This window comes from Pteropus alecto, unplaced genomic scaffold, assembly GCF_000325575.1.
Source record: "Pteropus alecto unplaced genomic scaffold, ASM32557v1 scaffold223, whole genome shotgun sequence".
In the NCBI taxonomy this organism is placed as follows: domain Eukaryota; kingdom Metazoa; phylum Chordata; class Mammalia; order Chiroptera; family Pteropodidae; genus Pteropus; species Pteropus alecto.
Genome location: NW_006434441.1, coordinates 1,462,897 through 1,482,121, shown reverse-complemented (window position 1 = coordinate 1,482,121; position 19,225 = coordinate 1,462,897). Strand labels below are relative to the sequence as shown.

Sequence of the window (19,225 nt, the reverse complement as noted above, 5' to 3'; positions counted from 1 at the left end):
AGAAGAAGGCTGTGAGAGCAGAAGGGAAATAGGTTTTGAGTCTCAGGCTTTGTAATTCACTAAGTTAAAACACATTTTCATGGTTCTTGAGTTAAGTGTTGCAGGTAGATATATAACGCGTACCAGCCTGTACCTAGGGCTTGCAGACGCTGAGATGGAGGGCATGCAGGGACAACACACCCAGCAGGGAGATGTCAAAGAAAGGCCCAGAGGTGGCAAAGAAGTGGCCAGTGATGGGGCAGGACAGGGGTTCCCACGGTCAGCAGTGACACAGGCAGACAGGCCACACTGAGGCACTGTTAGGCTCTATGCTGTCCCACTGACAGCCTCCCTCCCCGCCTTCCCAGTATGAGAACCAGGCCAAGTATAAAGGCCAGTGGGGGCAGCAGGGGCTGTATCACTGCCCTAACTTCTCCGACGTCCTGGGGCACAAGGCTCTCCCCAAGGAGGATTTCAAGGCACCCCTGGGATGGCACTGGCAGGGGCAGTGGACAGTAGAGCCTCAGAGGAGGTAAGGCTGGGCTGCAGGACCTGGAGCCTGGGTGCCCTAGACACGCAGCCCTGGAGGCGACACCTCTTTTTAGCTGGGAGGCTGGTTAGCAGCAGCCCAGACAGGCGGGCACACAGCCCCTGGAGCCTGGTCCCAGGGCTAAGTGCCCAAATGAGGGCCTGCCCACCATCCCACCCTGCATGCCTGGCCCGCCACCCCGACCAGGTGGGCCCGTCTGGTGAGGGAGACCTCGGCCAGGAGAGGAGAACCCAGGGACCTGAAAGTTCTGGGAGAAGTGCTGGGAACTCGGGTCTCACTCCCCCCAGACTCCTCTTGGACACGGATATCAACAAGAGCCAGGTGCTGGAGGAGGTATACGAGAACCAGCACCGTGACACCAAGGGGGTGTGGGTGCCAGCGGCTACCCCCAACACAGATGTGGTGAGCAGAGAGGATGGGGCTGCCTCAGGGGATGAGGGGACAATGCACTGGCTTGTCCCAGTGGAAAGAACTCTGGACCAGGGGTCACCATCTGAGCTCTGCTCTACCTGCTGCTTGGACCCTGGGCGAGCATTGATGGTGGCGGGTGGAGAAGCCCTCAGTCACATGGCAAGGAACAGCACAGTGGGCCGTGTCTCCTTCGTAGGACTTTGAAAGGGAGGGCTTCCCATTCAAAAGGTTTGGGGCTCGTCTAAGCAACGCCGTCCATCCGCGCTGCCCACTGAGTACTTGAAATGTGGCCCTCGTGAGGCTGAAGAACTGAACCTTGAGTTTCGTTTTATTTTAATTAATTTAAATGAAAGTGGCCCCAGGAGGCTAGTGGCTGCTGTATGGGACAGTGTGGGTCTAGCTCCTCACATGCCTGCTGGGCTCCCCTCCTGGGTGAGGACTGGGAGCCTGGGCTTGGGCTGGCAGCAGCATCCAGGTGACAGCCAGTGCATGACCTTGTTTTCACAGCCATTGCCCTCACTGGTTCCTGTTTATGGGGAGGGATACTGATTTTCCACTGATAGTGGTCATACAAAGTTTCCTTTTAAAAATACGTCTATTTGTAGTTTGGAAAGGCAAATTGGTAAATGCATGTTAAGTGGCTATGTGAGTGGCATCAGACAAGCAATGTCTGCCCTTGAGGGTGGGAGGTCCGGGGTACGGTCGGCGAGTGGACGTGTGGGGATGAGTGGAGGCGGCTTCCTAGCTTCAACGCCCCTCTGCCCAATCCCTGTCTACCCACAGAATGGACAGCCCGTGGAGGCCCGGGAGAATGTGAAGTGTCCCCAAGGCTGGCACGTGAAGAAGAACTGGACCGTGGAGCTGAACCATGCAGTGGACAATGAGGGTCAGTCCTCTGTTCACAGGCCTCAGGCAGAAGGCCTGGAGCTGCCTGCGTCTGACACCCCCACAGCCTAAAAGCAGCCTAGCTCATGGGCGCCAGGCCTCTGGAGAGTGATGCCAACCCCCCGTCCACAACCATGGGCCCCAGTTCTAAGGCAGGGCAGGTTGTGTCTCTTGAGCACTTGAACATAGATCTAGTCCTGCAGCCTACAGTTATCCCAGGGGGCTCCAGAGAGGGGCCATGGGCTGTGTGACCTTGTGCAGGTCACATGACATCTCTGAGTCTCATCTTCCTCATTGTAAGATGGTACAGGGTGGCCATACCTTCCAGGGCCAGAGAGACCTGGATGCAGAAAAAAGTGCTGTCCACATAGCCTATTGTCTGGGCCTCCTCTGAGGCCTGTCCCAGCTCCCAGCCTGGGGCACTAGACACCCACAGCAGCCCTGCCCTGCAGGCTGGGAGTACGGTGTGGGAATGCTGCCCTCGGGCCTGCCGCAAGTTTGGAACCCGGTAGAGAAGATCTACTATTCCTGCCGCCGCCGGCGTTGGGCGCGTGTGCGCTGCCGGGACCGCAGGCAGCTGGGCACGGAGCAGGAAACGCTGTCCTTCCTGCAGCTGGTGAGGGTGCCCGTGCAGGGGCCTGGCAGGACTGCAAGCGGGCCCACCCGGGCCATGGCAGGAGGGTGACTATGCTCTTCACCCTCAGCAGCACCATGGCCTGGCCCAGGAGGAGGAGGGCTGGGAGTACGGCACCATGGGTTCCAAGTTCCACCTGGGCCCTCAGCCTCAGAGCCGGTTCCGCCGCCGCTGCTGGCACCGCAGACTGGCCCCCGATGAAGATGAGGGCACTGCGCCCATATTCCTCCTGGAGGGGTCCTTGGTAAAGTCTCAGCAGGCGGGCAACTCCCCCTGTACCCCACTTTGGGGACCCGGGGCCAGACCTGGGCATGGCAGGCAGTGGAGACGCCTGGGCTAAGGCATCAGCTACCAGTGGGTGGGGGTGTCTGGGCCCCAGATCCACATCCTTAGGCTTTGGATGGTGGCTGTGCCTGAGCTCCCAGGAGCCTTAGGGGAGATTGTCCCAGGCACAGGGTACAGACTTGAATCAGCAGGCTGAGAAGGAAGAGGACAAGACGCCATCGAGGGGCCTGAGCAAAACATTCACGGACTCCTGGAGGTCTGCTGCAGAGGACACCCAGACACCCCACCTGCCTCTCATCTACTGCATCTTTGACAGTGAGCACTCAATTGAGAGTCGGCCTGGGTGTCCAGAGGCCCTGCACCTGAGGGCAGGGCTGGGGAGGGCTGGGGTCCTGGGGGCAGTGATGGACTAGCCCCTCTCTCACCCAGAGCCTCACTACTATCAGCTTTTCTGCTACATCTACCAGGCCCGGAATCTGGCAGTCAGTCAGACCCAGGTGTTCCAAGGTAGGTGGCAGGCACCCTTCTCTCCCAGAGGCCCCTTAATGTGGCCACCTGCAGTACAAAGAGTATGGCAAGGAAGAGGGTGACAAACATGCACACCCCCTCCCCCAACAGCTCACGGCCCTGATTTGGGGAAAAGACACAAAAACAAGGAATACAAGGCTGTTCTTATGTGTCCCCAGCGCTGTGGAATCAACAAGGGGGAGGAAGGGGGAGTTAGGGAGGTGTCACCCGGTGGGGACCACTTAGCTGGGCCTTGAAGAGGGAAGAGTTTGCTTGCATAGCACTTACAAGACATGGAGGCAAGAGAGGGTGACACCTTGGGAACCATCTGTTTCTTATGTTGGACAGAAGATGAGGGTGGGGAGGAGGGTAGTGACTTATGGCCCCATGAGGGAGGACCCTGTCCTGTTGGTGGCACTGTGTAAGGAGCCAGGTTGCTGCATGATGGGCTCAGCCAGGGCAGTGTCCCCTGGGCACCAGTACCCCCATTGAGAGGGCTATGCGACATCCCTAGTGCCAAGGCCACTCAGTACTGTGGCAAGGCAGCCACATGTGCCTGGTCCCCAGAGCTCCTCCTGAGGGGCCACCAGCTGGCTGTCTGTGTGCTGCCCAGATCTCACCATGGCAGTGTGAAACAGACATGGTGGAACCAAATGGCCCTTTTCCGCTGGCTCTCTGCCTATGTGCTGCGGCCTGATAGTGGCTGGGATGCCCAGCCTGGGTACACCCAGGTAACTGGTCCAATGGCAGCAGCAGCCAGAGGAGAAGAGAGCCTCACTTGACAGCTCAGTGTGACCCCATGCCCCCACCTGCAGGGCCTTTTGTTCGCCTGGTCTTCCTGCACCACAGCCAGTGCACCCAAAGCCTCAGGAGCTCTGCAGCCCCTACATGGGCGCAGACGCTTGTCTTTCAGCACCTCCTGCTGTATGAGAACCCCCAGGACACCAGAAAGAGCCCGCCACTCGTGGTCTTGGAACTATGGCAGCGGGACAGCCAGGTAAGGTGGCTGGGCTGGGCACAGTGGCGAGTTTTTACTTTCGGGCAGAACACCCGGGCCTGACTCACAGGGCACCATGTGGGCGTAAATGCGAGCTCTCCCAGACCCACAGGGTTCCAGGAGGAGCCAGGACCTGCCAGCTGGGCCCCCCGTGTTCTGCAACCTCCCCTTCCTTCCAGGGCAAGGAGAGTTTGTGGGGACGGAGCATGTGGTCCCCAGTGGTCTGGCTGGATGTCCAGCACCGGATCCTGCCCCCCATGAGGTGGCACCCCCTTGCAAAAGAGTTGGGAGAGGAAGAGGGCGAGATCCTGGCATCCTGCGAGCTGATCCTGGAGACTGAGGTACTGAGAGAGACAGCCAGCTGGGGAGCGCAGTGATCAGTGCTCCCACCCTGCCCCACGCCCCTGCCATAAGTCCCCACAGAGTCCCTACTCTACTCCCCAGGAAAGGCCCGCCCCAGCTCCCTTGCCAGCATCTGCCCACATCTGGGGCCTCCTCAGAGGACCCCTCTGAAGAACCTGCTTGAGTTGAGGATGGAGGGTAGCAGGACCAGCCCAATGGGGCCTCATGATCCCTGCTCTCCCACCTCGCCCTCAGAGTCTCAGAAGGAAGCTGCCAATCTTAAGTCTTCCCTGGAAGAACGGGGTCTTCACACTCCCCAAGAGCATGCAGCCCATGCTAAGGAAAATGATGATCGAGGTGACGCAGGTGTGGGGAGGGGAGGGCGGGCAGGGAGTGAGCCTTTCACCCAGAGCCATGGAGCTCTCTGCTGACCACCTGATCCAAAGTTTGGACCATAAGAGGATCCAAGCTGAGGTGGAAGGAGACAGGACAGGGGACAGCAGTAGCACTCAGAGAACACTGTACATTATTTCTGTACCTCCCTGCAGTGGGGAACAAACCAGGGGCTTCAGTATGAGTGATGCTGCTCTGCAGCACAGAGGCTCTGAGACAGTGACACAGGCTAAGTGGCAGAGCCAGGATTTGGGCAAGGACTACCCAACTTCCAAGGCCAGCATGTGTCCCACCTCTCCTTTGAGAGTAGCACGGAGGTCCCCACATGGGAGCCATGAATCTGGCAGAGAAAAAACCAGTCAGGCCCCACCGGCACTGGGTTCTTCCCCAGGGTCAAGTGCCCCGGCTGGCTCCTGCTCTGGTCCCTCAGGAGTAAGGACATAGACATTTCCTGGGGGGCCCAGTGTTTGCCAGTTGAGAGTGAGATCACAGGGTGCTGGGTCACTGAACACCCATGGGGTTGTATGAAAGACAAGTCAGCAGTGAGCTAGCTGGCCTTAGGGACACCTGAGAAGTTTGGGGTACCCCTGTTCCTGTGGGCCTTCGAGGCGGCCAGTGTCAGGAAGTCACTTCTGAGAGAACAGATGAGAGGCCACAAGTAGGGAAGGACAATACCTAAGGAGCAGTGGAGGTCAGTGATGGGCAGTCAGTGGCCAATGGCAACTCTCTCGTGGAAAGCGGGGGGCAGGGTCCTGGCCTTGAGGACGAGCACTATGTGCTCCCCAAGACACTGCACTGCTAGCACAGCCTATCTGGGCCAGAACCCCTCACAGAGGGGCTGCTGGCCCACCCATCCTGGCAGATCCTGGCATGGGGCCTCCGCAACATGAAGGAGGTGCGTGCCCCACAGCTGCTGGTGGAGTGCTGGGAAGAAACCCTGCAGACAGAACCCATCAAGGACTTCCCGAGCAACCCCAACTTCGCCCAGTCAGTCCTCTTCCTCACACTGGTAAGAAGGCCTGGGCGAGGCTAGGGCTGGGCAACCACTCCTCTGGGGAGGCCTCACGGAGAACTCCCCGGGCTGCAGTTCATGCCAACGGAGGCGGCCTACGCGCTGCCGCTCGTGTTGAAGGTGGTAGACGACCGGGACTTCGGCCAGCAGGCTGTGGTGGGTCAGGCCAACATCGACTCCCTGCAGCCCTACTTCTGCGACCCCTGGGCCTTGGACTACGTGCCCCCACGGCTTCCAAGTATGCCCTTCCCCAGGCCTTGCCACCAAGCTGGCACTCCTTTGCATGGTCCTGAGATTCATGGTTGCACTTTTTCCACACAGAGCTGTGTGTGAACAAGCACCAGGTGAGCAAGGACTTGAGGTCGCACCTTCTCCCACATCATCTCTAGGGAACAGCCCTGGTCCCTGAGGGCTTCTGAGATCCTCCCGGCGTGAGGCCTAACTGCCCATCCAAGTCGAGTTTTAAATCTTGCGACCCAGGCCACTGACCAGCTGCTTCAGAATTGCTGCGGACAGCACTTGGGCATTGGCAATTTTTTCCAAGCATCCCTCCTCCCTGCCCCCTCCCCCCTAATCCAGGTCATTCCAATGTCTTTGGGTTTGGGACTACTGCCTAGAGCAACCCTTGTCACAAGTGAACACACAGGCATCCTTAGGGCGTCTGCGGCAAAAGCAGATTGTTTCAGTAGGTCTGGGGTGGGGACTGGGGTTGGGCATTTCCGAGTCCCGAGTTCAGTCTGAAGCTGTAGGCTAAGAACTAAGAATTGGGCTTACCCTTCATGCCCCAATACCATGTCTGTCCAAAAGCCCCTGAATGAAGAGGCCTGTGTGAGGTTGGCCCTGGCCTGCACCCTCTCCTCAGAGTCAGGGTAGAGTGCAGGCTGGAGGCCACCAGGCCACACCTCGCTCACTGCTCTCTTTTCTCAGCTCCTAGGTTATCTCTCTGAAAAATTCTGGTTCAAGTTCAGCAAAACCGAGGTGATGTGGGCTCAGCAGTGGGGAACCAGGAGCAAGTCCAGGCAGCTCGGGAGGTGGGGGCAGCATGAGCCTGGGCAGAGGAAGGCCAGCGGCCCCTCTTCCCGGCCAGGATGAGTACGAGCATGAGGTGGACTGGTGGAGCAAGTTGTTCTGGGCCACAGGAGACGATAAGTCCCCAAAGCACAAAGATAGAGACTACCACACCCTGAAGGTTTGGAGGCCCCAGGAGGGAGGCTACTGACATGGAATTAAACCTGCCAAAAAGGCCAGCACACATAGCCCCGAATCCTCTGGGAACTACTAAGGTGGGGGGTTCCTCGCTGTCACTCCAAGACTCCAGGCCATACCTCCTTCAGCCAAACCTGTGTGGGAACCAGGGCTGCCCCAGCCATGGCAGGCAGTGCTGACCCTGGGGCCACTGACTGGGCAGACACCAGGGGACAAGACTTGGGAGTTCGTGGTTCCTCAATCCAGATCCCAGAACGGTCCCTTCTGGTCAAGCCCAGGCCCGCTCCCCAGCAGCCTGGGTCCCCCACACCTTCCTGCAGATATACGACTGCGAGCTGGAGGCAGTGCCAGCCTTCCAAGGCCTGCAGGACTTCTGCCAGACCTTCAAACTCTACCAGGAATCACCCAAGGTGGACAGCCCCGTGGTAGGGGAGTTCAAGGTGGGTGTCTGGCCTGGCTTAGCTGCCGCCTCCTCCTGCCCTCTTGTCCCAGAGGAAATAAAAGCCCTGCCTCTATATGCTCCCTGTAGAAGCGGGCAGGGAGGGCTCGAAAAAGTTTTGGGAGTGGGGGAGCATAGACTGGCCTATGTGGTGGTTCAGGGTGACCTCCCACACACAAGGAGGGCAAGGGCCTTCTCGCTCCCAGCTCCAGCTCAGTCTCCCGAGGCCTGAGAATCTGAAGGGGATGGGTGGGATGGGGTTCAGTTCACATCAGCAGACTGGGAACCCCCTTGCGAGCAGCTCCTTGCCCAGCACCCTCCTGCACACGGGGTCCCTGCACAGCATTTCTGCCACATCTGCCTCTCTACCTGTCCTTGTGGTCTACTGTCCCTGCACCCTCCTACCACTCTCTCCCGAGCTCGAAGCAGGGCAGCTCCTGGAGGGCTCTGCAGAGCCAGCTGCCAACACCAACCTCCACTGACACACAGGGCCTTTTCCGTGTCTACCCCCTTCCTGAGAACCCAGAGGCCCCCAAACCGCCCCGCCAGCTCTCAGTTTTGCCCAAGAAGGAGGACTTCCCTCAGCAGTGCGTAGTGCGGGTATACGTGGTGCGAGCCATCAACCTGCAGCCCCAAGACTACAATGGCCTGGTAACAAGCAGCCCCTGCCCCATGCCCACCTCCTGGCTCTCGCAGCCCAGGCAGCTCCCATACCCAGCCCTGAACCTCGTGTCCTGGAGCTCCCTCAGGCTGCTGACACTGTCACCTCCCCAAGGCTCCGTCTGGTGCTAGGGGTCATTTCTGCCCCACTCCCGCCCTCCTTGACCAACCTGGACTGACTCCATGCCCTATCCTCCCCTCTCTTATGCCTGTCCCCCAGTGTGACCCTTATGTGATCCTGAAACTGGGGGAAACTAAGCTTGGCAGCCGGGACAAATACCAGGCCAACACCTTGGACCCTATCTTTGGCATGTGAGCACCCCAACTCACCCAGCCCCTTCTCCACTCCCAACCATACCGTGCTGGAAAAAAGCTCCAGAAGCAAGGAATTCTTGCATTCCCTCCTGGCCACCGGGTTGCTACTGCAGTATCTCACACACTAAAGATGGAAGATGAACGGGCAGGCAACCTGCCCTAACCACCCCTCACATGCTTTATCTGGAAAGGAGCTGAGTCCCACACCATAGGCCTACAGACTGCTCCCCAGTCACCAGGACCAAACAAGGAGGCGGAACAGGGGCCCCTGGCTTAGATGCTGGATGGGAGGCATGTAGGTAACATGGGCCAGGGTCTGCATCCCCCTCCCTGCAGGATGTTCGAGCTGAGTTGCACCATCCCCCTGGAGAAGGACCTGGAGGTCCAGCTGTATGACTTTGACCTGTTCTCACCTGATGATAAGATTGGAACCACTGTCATCGACCTCGAAAACCGGCTCCTGTCTGGCTTTGGAGCTCGCTGTGGGCTCTCCCAATCGTACTGCCAGTGAGAGAGCCTGACCCAGGGCAAGGATGCAGGGACGGGTGGCAGAGTGAACTCATAGCTTCCTTCTTAGAGGCCTGCATCCTGGGCTGGGGACCCAGGGCCCAAACCTGTCTCCCCCTACTCCCGCCACTGGGCACCTGCAGCTCCAAGGAGCATGTTCTCTAGGACCCACACCTTCCATCATTTCTTCTCACACCTCTCCAGGTCAGGGCCCTTCAGGTGGCGGGATCAGGTGCTCCCAAGCTTCCTCCTGGAACACCATGCCAAACGGAAAGGACTGCCTCCGCCTCTGTTCAACCCCAATGGTGACTCTGTTTTTTACAATGGGAGGAAGTTCAAGCTTCAACGCTTTGGTAAGCAGGGCTCACTGCCAGAGAGTGCAGACCCAGGCCTCAAACTAGGGATGCTTCAGGGTGGAAGGATTCCCCAGGCAGCACCCCCTTTCCCCCTTCCTTCTGTGAGGGGTGACCATGGCCACTGTCCTAGCTGGGCACAGGAAGGTGGGGGCTCCCTGTAAGAGGGGAAGGCTAATGATCCAGGACCCCCTCCTTCTGCCCCCTCCAATCTAGAGCCCAAGCCCCCTAGTGCTCGTTACTTTGGACCTAAGAAGGAGCGCCTGGCTCTGCACCTCCTGCACACCCAGGGGCTGGTCCCTGAGCACGTGGAGACCCGCACACTGTACAGTGACAGCCAGCCAGGCATCGACCAGGTATGTAACCTCAGAAGCTGGATCGGGAGACAGGGGAACCCATCACCCAGGATGGAGCCTTGGACAAGGGGAAGGAGAGACCAAGTACTCAGATGCACACATGCAGAAGACACACCCATTCTCACGTCAATAAGTAAGAAGTTCCAGTGCCACTTAGGAAGGAGAGAGTCAGCGGCATCCATCTGCTTGCTACAGGATATGCTGAGGCACCTAGCAGCCAATGCCAGCACCACCTGTCTCTTGAGGGAGGTGGGGCAGCAGCACCAGGGGTCGGCATGCAGACACCATAACTGTGGTCTGGCTGTTAGTTACAGGTTGTGTTTCCTTGTGGCAAGAAGCCCCAAAGAGAAGGGCTAAAAACCCCATGGCTGACAGAACGGCTCACCCCATTCTCCGCATTCTCAAGCTGATAGCACATTTGAGACAAAAAGTTCTGCTGAGCATTTTTTTTAAAAAGCATTCTCATTAAACCTGGTTTCTCAAATGGGGTCAACTTCAAAAAAATAGAAATTAGGTCATATACTTTGAAAGAATGTATTTGTTTCTTCCAATGTTAGCATTTCCACCCTTTTCCTTTTTCTCTCACCATTTCATCTTTTTCTTAGACCTCTGTGCTTTAGCTTCATATCCTTCTGATGTGGTTATTCATCCTAAATTGAACTAGCCAGGCTATCTAATTTACACTCGCTTAGGGCCACAAAGCTGGTTAATAACTGAAGCCCCAACCCCATTCAGGAGCCCTCCAGAGGCTTCCAGCACCAACTGCCAAATGGCATTAATACTTCAGACCCAAGTCACAAGTGACATGCCGACATCATAGCCATCAGCCTTGAAGCCATCATATACTACCAATCTGACTGCACTGTTCTCCCAGCCAAAAAAAAGAAAAAGGGGAGGATGATGGGAGGGTGACCTGACTTCCTGTCTGAAGTCATTCCACCTCACAGACCCTGCACCCCACTCCTCAGTGCTGGGAACATGGCCTCCAGACCTCAGAACCTGGGATGGGGCTCCCCAGGTCAGCACGTGAGGACAGAGGCTAGTGAACCCCAGCAGCTAACCCATCTCCGCTCCAGGGAAAGGTGCAAATGTGGGTGGACATCTTCCCCAAGAAGCTGGGGCCTCCTGGCCCCCCTGTCAACATCATGCCCAGGAAGCCTAAAAGGTGGGTGTGGGTGTGCTTGCCAGGGTAGCCTCCCCAGGTGCGGGTGCCGGTGTTCCCGGCATTGGGCATGGGAATACTTTCCTCTGCTGGGATCCCTGGGGCTTCCCTCCCAAGCCTCCCAGTTCAGCATGATGGAGGGCTTGGGAGGCGACCCCCTTCCCCAGGCCTCTCCCCCTCACCAAGGCTGCCCTGGCTTCAGGTACGAGCTACGCTGCATCATCTGGGAAACTGCCCAGGTGGACCTGAAGAACATCACCTTAAGCAACGAGATGATAAGTGACATCTATGTCAAAGGGTGAGGCCAAGCAGGAAGGACCCCAGCAGTTTCTAGAGTCTCCCAGTTCTGCTTTCCTAAGGGTCCTCCTTGTCCTGGGCTGACACTTGTCCACTGCCACTGCATCTGGTGTCAGATGGGCAGCCCTTCCCACAGGGCTCCAACTTGGGAATGGGGACAGTGCACACGGACCCTAGGTGAGAGGACTCTGGCCCCAGGTGGCTATTCGGGCTAGAGAAGGACATGCAGAAGACAGATGTCCACTATAGCTCCCTGACTGGGGAAGGCAGCTTCAACTGGCGGTTCATCTTCACCTTGGACTACCTGGCAGCGGAGCAAGTATGCGTCCTGAGCCAGAAGGTAACGCGAGCAAGGCAGCTTCCCTTCCTCCTCCCGCTTCAGAGACTTATGTGCTGCATCAGAAGCCCCAGGCACAAACCCTCTCCCCCAACAGTCCATCAGGCTGAGTAGTGGGCTCCTAAGGTGGCCAAGGAGACTCTCAAAGACGACTGGCAATAACACACTCCTCTGCCATCCCCCAGGACTACATATGGAGCCTGGATCCCACAGTGATGAAGTTCCCAGCTCGGCTCATCATCCAGGTCTGGGACAATGATTTCTTCTCCATGGATGACTTCCTAGGTGAGATCCCGGTACAGGGCCCGTGACCTCCGGACAGGGAACTCCTCTTGTGACAGCATTTCTCTGGGCTCAGGGGTCCTAGAGCTGGATCTGTCGGACATGCCTCTCCCAGCCCGGCATGCCAAGCTGTGCTCTGCCAGGATGATGGATGCGGAGCCGAAGTGGCCCTATTTCCTCCGGCACAAGCACTTCTCCCTCTTCAAGAAGAAAACTGTAACCGGCTGGTGGCCTTGCCAGGCCCTTGAGGATGGCAAATGGCGCTTGTCGGTAGGAGCTGGGGAAGGTGTCTACTGCACAGGACTGGTGTGCCCAGCCCCTCAGCTCTAACAGACCCGGGGGCCTTAACTGCATCCCTTTTCCTTCATGGAAGAGGAGGCTCATCCATCATAATGGTGGTATTTCTAGGGTAAAGTGAAGATGACACTGGAGATTCTGACAGAGAAGGAAGCCTTGATCCGGCCAGCAGGACGTGGGCAGTCAGAACCCAACCAGTACCCTACACTTCACCCCCCACTGTAAGGGTCCCGCGGGGCAGATGTGCCACCCTCCCTCCCGACCCTCGTTCACAAGGCCAAGCTGCTGACCCGGCAATATGTAGGGGAAGTGACCAGTAGGCAGACGGTGGAGCAGAGTGATGATTTCCCACTACCCAGCTCAACACACAGTCATGTGGGAGAGAGCAGCCATGGGTGGGGGTGAAAGTAGGGTGGAGGGCCAAAGCTGCTTTTTAGAAGTAAGCTCTTTGCTCTGAATAACCTGACCTGAAAGTCCCCTCTGCCCTTCACTCTCTGACATCAACTCTGCTCACGGACAGACGCACCACCACCTTGCTGTCATGGCTTCAATCACCCATTAAAAACATCCTCCGTATTTTCTGGAAACGCTACCGCTTCAAAATCACAGTAGTCTCAATCATATTGATTATGGGGCTTATACTGTTCAACTTCATGTATTCAGCTCCGGTGAGTGTGGGGACAGGGACAAAGGCACTAGTTACTCTTTGGCTAACTCTGGAGAGCCTGCCGGTTGCACCCTCAGGCTAATTGTTGCCTGTTCTCCCTAGAACTATTTGGCCATGGACTGGGTCAAACCTAAACTTCGGCTGAATTCGCCCATTACAATAGTCAACAACATCATTAATTCACTAAACGCCAGCCATAACAACTCTTCCGTCCTCGTCACCCAGCATCTGAACCGAGAGCCTACAATAGAACCTACAACAAACCATGAGCTGAAACTCCTCCAGGGACCCATAAATCACCTGCAAGATATTTTTCCAGAACTTCCAGCCCCACGGGGCTAATTTGCTAGGGTCTACCTGGCTTTGCTCTGCCCACTGTCAGCCCTGCCCTGGGGCTCCCACCAGTTCCTGTTTCTGTCTTCTAGAACAGCAAGGAACTAGGATATTCTGGCCATTCTGTTCAGAAACTACTTTTGCCAAGAAGGGCAAAGTTGTAATCTTCCACTGAAATAAACTTTGTAAAAGAGAGCCACCTTGTCATTTGGGGGTTGAAGATAATATGAAAGGCTGAAATGCCAGCCTTTCAGATAAGATAAGGACAGGGAACACTGTCACCTATCACCTCTAGCCTTCAGGGTTTCCTCCACTCTAATAGAATGGGAAGTCAGAGAGAAACAGGGAAAGGGTGATGACTGTGAGGAGAGAAGTGGCTCCATGGGGTAAGCAGAGGGCCAAGGACACGGTCTCACCCTTGATGTGTGTGCACAAAAGAGCCACGCCACAGACTGGCACAGCCCTCCTCTAGGACACACCTACTCGGCCTTATTCATGGAGGGAAATACTTATTTCTAGAACAAAAAGAGCTAGGGCAAGACACACGGAGCTGGGTCAGACAGCCTGCCAGCACCACATGCCTCCCTAAGGCAGCAGGGCTGGGTGAAGTTGCATCTCAGGGCTCCCCACCTCTTTAAAAAGCCCCAGGGCATCATGAGCTGGGTTCACACAAAACCCACAAGTTTGAGCTCTCTCACACACCCCTCCCCTGCTGAGACCCTCCTCCTGCTCCACTGCCCCCCATCTCAGGAGCTCACCCAAGCCGTCCACTACAAGGGTCTATCCCATCTCCCCTTGAACTCAAAAAAGACAAAACAGCCATTAGCCTGGAACTCTGCTGCTGCTGTTGGGGAGGTGTTAGGAGGTCCCCACCCCGACCCCACCACAGTCTGCCAGGAGCTTCCTTAAGTACCTGGAAAGGATGAAATGAAAACCCACACCAAGCCAAGGGGACCCTTCCTCTCTTATGGGCTGAGCTGAGGGTCTCCCAACCCAGGATGTGGGGCAAGGACTGAAGGGCTTGGGGCTCAGAAAAATGCCCTGGACCCTCCCCCAGACCCACACCTAGAAGGAAGGACATCAAAGTCAGAAGCTCTTGTTTGGTTTCCATCAGCCATTTTACGAATTCCCTCAGGCTACAGAAGTACATGACTGGAGAGCTCAGAGCTCCAACCTTCTGGAGTCAATTCCATCACAGGGCAGACAGGGGAGCAGCACATGATCCCTTGTCAAATAAGGCAGTGGAATAAGGGCGACCCTAGAAGAGTGACACTCAGGCTCTGGTGCTCAGTGACAACAAACACTCCCAGGCACAGATAACTGGGTCTCTACCGTGCTCAGATTTGCAATGAACACAGCACCTCTTTCTCATCCATTAGGAGGAGAAAAGCCAGACTTCCTCCTGGGGGTACTGGCCAAGGCTGTAGGAAGAAAGCTTCCTTACATTCTGAACATGCAGAGCAGAGGCCAAAGATCACGACAGACACAAAACATGCAGCTACCAGGCTCTGGATGGGACAGGAACATCTCTACATGGTCGAATCATACAGCAAATGCTGCTTTTGGTGCCAAACCCTGGAGCTGGTCACTGTCAGGATCAGTCCCACCGCATTCATGAAATCTTCCAAGCTTACTCACTTGCACAGCAACTTCCGGCTAAACATGACTGAGGACCTAACGGGACCTACCTGGAAAGGCCGCAAACACACCAACAGAACCAAGGGCCATGCTGACCAACAAAGGCCAGAGCAGCGAGCCAAAGCAGAAAGCCCTCCCCTCCGGCTAGTTCATGAGGGTTAGTGAAATGCATCTGTTTTGTAGCCCCAGCCCCAAAAGAGAGGCATCGAATGGCTTCCAGCCCAGGCTGCATTGGGGTAGGGGGGCAGAAGTTTCCATCCAGATTCCAAGGATGCTGCCAGGTGGACAGAGACTTAGACAAAAAGCAAAAAACAGAAAACAAACAGTGGGAAGGTACGAGGAGATCTTGGAAGGTTTAAACATGAAGCATGAGGATCCTGAGTCCAACGCCAAGGCAGCCCGGGCTTTGGAGTCCTTTTCTGTGATCTTGGCATCACAGCAGCAGATACTATCTCCACCCCTCAAGCTCCCAGGGGAGGACTGCAGGGAAAGGCACGTCACAGCATGGCCCTGTGGGGGGGGCTTCCTGAACCAGAGTCAGAGGGCCCACAGATGACCGTGTCCCTGCATTCAAAGCTCTAGTGACAGAACAGAGTCCCTGACCAGTTGCTGGAGACTGAAGATGACCGCTGGGCTGTGTGCTCAGGCCAGCACCTGCTCCTCCCATCCCTCACGGTGATAGCCACAGAGGTGGCAGTGGCACTTTAGGGCTCAGTAGAAACGCTTTCGGCTCTGTTCCTGCCACTTGTTATAGAGTATGATCCCGATGACAATGGCAAATACGGAAAACACCAGAGAGAAGAAGACAATGAGGAAGAGGGCCAGGCCACTCAGGGGTGGCAGTGGGGCTGTCACTGAGGAAGTGAGAGAGAAGCAAGTCAGCACCAGGGAGCCTACCCTGTTGGGAAAGACTGCCCCACAAGCCACCCCCAGGCTCTCAGCCCTTTTTGGGGGCTAAAGCCCAGATTCTCCCTTTCCAGGTGCCTCAGTTTAAAATGCAGCAGCCTTATCCTGCTCATCTGTAACCAGGAGATAAGTGACAAGCAGGTGCTAGTGCTCTGTATTCCTCAGGGGCAGGACAGGGAGAAGCCCTGCTAAGGGTAGGTGCAGGTCACCTCTGACTGCCCCCAGCGCTATGGCCCTCCCCTTCATGGGCTGTCCCCAGGGTCCCCGTGCTCACTTGCAGGTAGCTTCATGTTGTCGACCGAGGGCAGGAAGACATCTCGATGAAGCTTCTCCTCTTCTGGGGTTCTCTCCACTGTCAGCTCAAACAGCTTCAGGGAGACAAGGTCATGGTTGTCTAGGAAGAGAACAAGGATACTCAGGCCCTGCAGACGCGGATTGGAGCATCTTGGTTCCAGCTTCTGGTGCACAGCTAACTGGCAGGGACCTTAAAAAAATAAGTGAAACCTCTATTTTCCCATGTAAAAATAAGGCAAGGGAATGGGGAATATTCTCTATTATTGTGTATTTAAAGTTTTTATCAACAAGCATGCATTTACCTGCATAATTTAAAAATGTAGAGACAACACTAAAATGAAATCCCATATGCTACGTAAAACCTTCCAGCCCAGTGAGGCCAGCAGCACTGCAACCCCTTTAGTGGCGATAACATGCACAGGCAACACAGGAGTGGGCCTCCAGCAGCTGTGTGACAGCTGCAAGCAGGGCACAGCTACTGGACACATTTCCCCTCTGGACTGGGCCTAATGCTTTGTAGCTTCTTGAAACTGACCCCTGAATCTCACTAGTAACTACGAGAGAAAGGATCAAGGAATTAGGGGCTTGATTTTTATCTCTTTAAAGTGTCATTATAAACTCATTGATTCAGACACATTCGATGCGTTGCACCACACTGAAGCTGTACATTTTGATGCTCAACTCGACTGGTCTTGGTCCCATGGGAGCCTGTTCGGTTGGCTCCTGAGCCCTTTTATATGAACTCAGAAGTTAGGGTTATCTTCCTGGCTCTTCTGGGAAGTCTTGCTTGTACACTTCCTGCCTCGAACCTGCCATTTCTCCAAGCTCTTGTTCCTCTCAGTGGTGACTGGTCTTCAGGGACCACAAACCTGAGTGCCAGGGAGCTCATGGCTGCTTGGTTGGTCCCCAGGGACCGGGCTTCTTATCATTTCTATTACTAGGATGGCTTCCACACCTATTTGGACTCTTAGAATCTTTAGCAGACATGAAAAAACTAGATTTGCCTTCAAACAGAAAAATGTTTTCACTGTCAGGACTGAGTTTAAACCATGGACAGGATAAAAGGCCAGGGCAACGCCCCTCACAATGTATTATCCTCATCCTCCTAACAATTCTTGAATTCGCAGTAGCCCTTATCCAAGCCTATGAGAGGTGCCAGGGCTGGGACAGCTAAGGTGCGCCCAACTTTCCCAGCCATTTTCAACAATCCACTGAGTTACAGCAAGAAGGTACCAACAGGAGAGATCTTAAGAGAAGGATGCAGATCACAGACTTAATATCCTAGGCATCGCCACCAAAAGCCAAGAGCAAAGGACGCCTTAGGATAAACAAAGAAGTGATTATTCTCTTTGGCCACTGCTAACAGCTAGAAACAACTTCCCACTGAAAAGTACATCGTCAAGTTAACTGAAAGCAGGTCCCAGAAACCTGTACGCTCAGAGAGAAACCATAGTAGACAAGGAGATCTCCTTCAACTGGGTCACATTACAAGATTACATTGCAAAGATCTAAAGCTTGTGCCTCTTGTCCCTGTGCCAGGAAGAGCTCTGTCTTCCAGCTTCAGCCTGCCTGCACAGTATTCAGAACCTAGTGGCCAAAAACTAACATCTTTAAGTGACAGAAAGCATGCTACCTGGAGCTGGGGGTGGAGGCGGGGGAGGGCGGGTACAGCAAAGGGGCACAGAGAACTTTGCAGGGATGGAAACGTTCTGTGTCTTGGCTGTGACGGTGATGACACAGGTGTAAATATCAGTGAAAACTCTTCAAGCTATGTACTTCTGTAGTATGGAAATCACATCCTCAAAAAAAATCAGTTGCCAGGATTTGAAAAATTAGATTTCCTTTTAAAAATCCAGATTCCTGGATTCTCTTGAAAACTGGAAGCCATGGCCTCACTGAGACCACATTTTTCTTGGCAATAATGGCTGGAACTGAGTAGCTGCTGCCTACTTCAGATAGGTGTTTGCCTCTCTTCTTCGTCACAAGAAAATTCTATTCCACGTTAGCTTTACTCATAATAAATTAGGTCCAAAAACTCAAAAGTCATTTTTTTTTTTTTTTTTTACTTCTTCTCGACATGATTTGAGCTAAAGCCCAGGAGAGAACAAGCACACAGAGGAAGACACAAATTAGGACAAGGAGGTAGAAAACCCCAAGGAGATAGGAAAGCACAGATAGCAGGCACTTGTGAGTGCCACATCCATTACAGCAGGCAAGAGCTTAAGAGTGACTGGTCAGACAAGCTGACAGAGGGTACAAAGCCAGGGCTGAGAACAGAGTGCCACACATGGCAAAGACACAGAAGTAACTTTCACGAGACAGCTAACACCGTGGCAGAGACTCAGGGCCAAGGCAGCATGCCAAGAGCAGGAGAGCTGGAAGCAGGAGCATCTGTACACACAACACATTCAGAAATCTGAATACAAAGAAGTGTCTGGGGGTCAGTGAGAGAGGGTAGCAGCATCGTGGGGAGGTCTGCTTAAGGGAAAGGGTCCCAAGCATGTCAGGAAGGGGAGGAGCCTGACCAGAATGGCAGCATCAGTGATGGGAGAGTGCAGACCCCAAACCCAGGCTGGAGGGCGGGCTCTGTGAGGGGGCAAACGCTACCGTCCCTTGGCACTGACCATCTCCTGAGACAACTATCCGAGGACGGCCTCAGCCTAGGGCGTTAAGGGACTGGGTATGAGGTGCAGGACGATAAACACTCCCAGGGCACCTGCCTCCCAGAGCCCCATTCATCTGGCTCCCTCTGAGAAGCTAAGGCCTGGCTTCTGAGACGTGACCTCAGTCAAGGCAAGTAAGGTGTGTACGTGTGGTACCCGAGAGGTCCCCGGTGATGGAGGAGGTGCCGAAGTAGTAGCCCCGGGGCAGGCGGACCCCAGGCACCTCGATGCAGTCCCTCCACTCGTGCTTGCCATCAATGTCCATCATAATCTAGAACAGAGAGAAGAGAGAGATCAGGGCCAGGCCATAGGAGCAGGAGCCAGACAGCTCACACTGCCAGCTGGTCCAGAACAGAGACTCACCGTCAAATGCCTCTTGACATAGCGGATCACAAGGAAGGTGTCATAATGGAGGTTGCGCACAATGGCTGTACAGCCCCCCAGCTCTGTTGGCCTCCCATCCCGCTCATGATCATAGCTGAGGGAGCCGTTGTTCACCATGGCAGAGATGTAGGGAA

General features: G+C 55.3%; 2 protein-coding genes across 3 annotated transcripts in view; one reads left to right on the top strand and one right to left on the bottom strand.

The window, feature by feature from the left end:
• FER1L5 (fer-1 like family member 5) overlaps positions 1–13,384 on the top strand; it is a 42,522-nt gene extending 29,138 nt beyond the window's left edge. The window contains exons 25-52 of the mRNA XM_025045045.1: positions 348–511; positions 817–931; positions 1,724–1,826; positions 2,278–2,441; positions 2,533–2,703; positions 2,915–3,059; positions 3,174–3,251; positions 4,067–4,248; positions 4,428–4,589; positions 4,846–4,947; positions 5,846–5,992; positions 6,071–6,325; positions 6,869–6,973; positions 7,083–7,184; positions 7,522–7,641; positions 8,130–8,291; positions 8,521–8,612; positions 8,952–9,122; positions 9,327–9,475; positions 9,692–9,831; positions 10,908–10,996; positions 11,196–11,291; positions 11,489–11,630; positions 11,813–11,912; positions 11,986–12,179; positions 12,318–12,427; positions 12,727–12,874; positions 12,976–13,384. Coding sequence (XP_024900813.1) covers positions 348–511; positions 817–931; positions 1,724–1,826; positions 2,278–2,441; positions 2,533–2,703; positions 2,915–3,059; positions 3,174–3,251; positions 4,067–4,248; positions 4,428–4,589; positions 4,846–4,947; positions 5,846–5,992; positions 6,071–6,325; positions 6,869–6,973; positions 7,083–7,184; positions 7,522–7,641; positions 8,130–8,291; positions 8,521–8,612; positions 8,952–9,122; positions 9,327–9,475; positions 9,692–9,831; positions 10,908–10,996; positions 11,196–11,291; positions 11,489–11,630; positions 11,813–11,912; positions 11,986–12,179; positions 12,318–12,427; positions 12,727–12,874; positions 12,976–13,215 — 3,948 coding nt within the window. The 3' untranslated portion in view covers positions 13,216–13,384. The remainder of the gene's footprint in view (positions 1–347; positions 512–816; positions 932–1,723; positions 1,827–2,277; positions 2,442–2,532; positions 2,704–2,914; positions 3,060–3,173; positions 3,252–4,066; positions 4,249–4,427; positions 4,590–4,845; positions 4,948–5,845; positions 5,993–6,070; positions 6,326–6,868; positions 6,974–7,082; positions 7,185–7,521; positions 7,642–8,129; positions 8,292–8,520; positions 8,613–8,951; positions 9,123–9,326; positions 9,476–9,691; positions 9,832–10,907; positions 10,997–11,195; positions 11,292–11,488; positions 11,631–11,812; positions 11,913–11,985; positions 12,180–12,317; positions 12,428–12,726; positions 12,875–12,975) is intronic.
• A 916-nt stretch (positions 13,385–14,300) lies between these two features.
• LMAN2L (lectin, mannose binding 2 like) overlaps positions 14,301–19,225 on the bottom strand; it is a 22,173-nt gene continuing 17,248 nt past the window's right edge. Inside the window, exons 7-10 of one of the 2 annotated variants that reach the window (XM_025045035.1) lie at positions 19,071–19,225; positions 18,864–18,978; positions 16,025–16,144; positions 14,301–15,698 (exon numbers count right to left, since the gene is read on the bottom strand). In XM_025045035.1, coding sequence (XP_024900803.1) covers positions 15,556–15,698; positions 16,025–16,144; positions 18,864–18,978; positions 19,071–19,225 — 533 coding nt within the window. In that variant the 3' untranslated portion in view covers positions 14,301–15,555. The remainder of the gene's footprint in view (positions 15,699–16,024; positions 16,145–18,863; positions 18,979–19,070) is intronic. The other variant, XM_006909427.3, reaches the window with a different exon arrangement.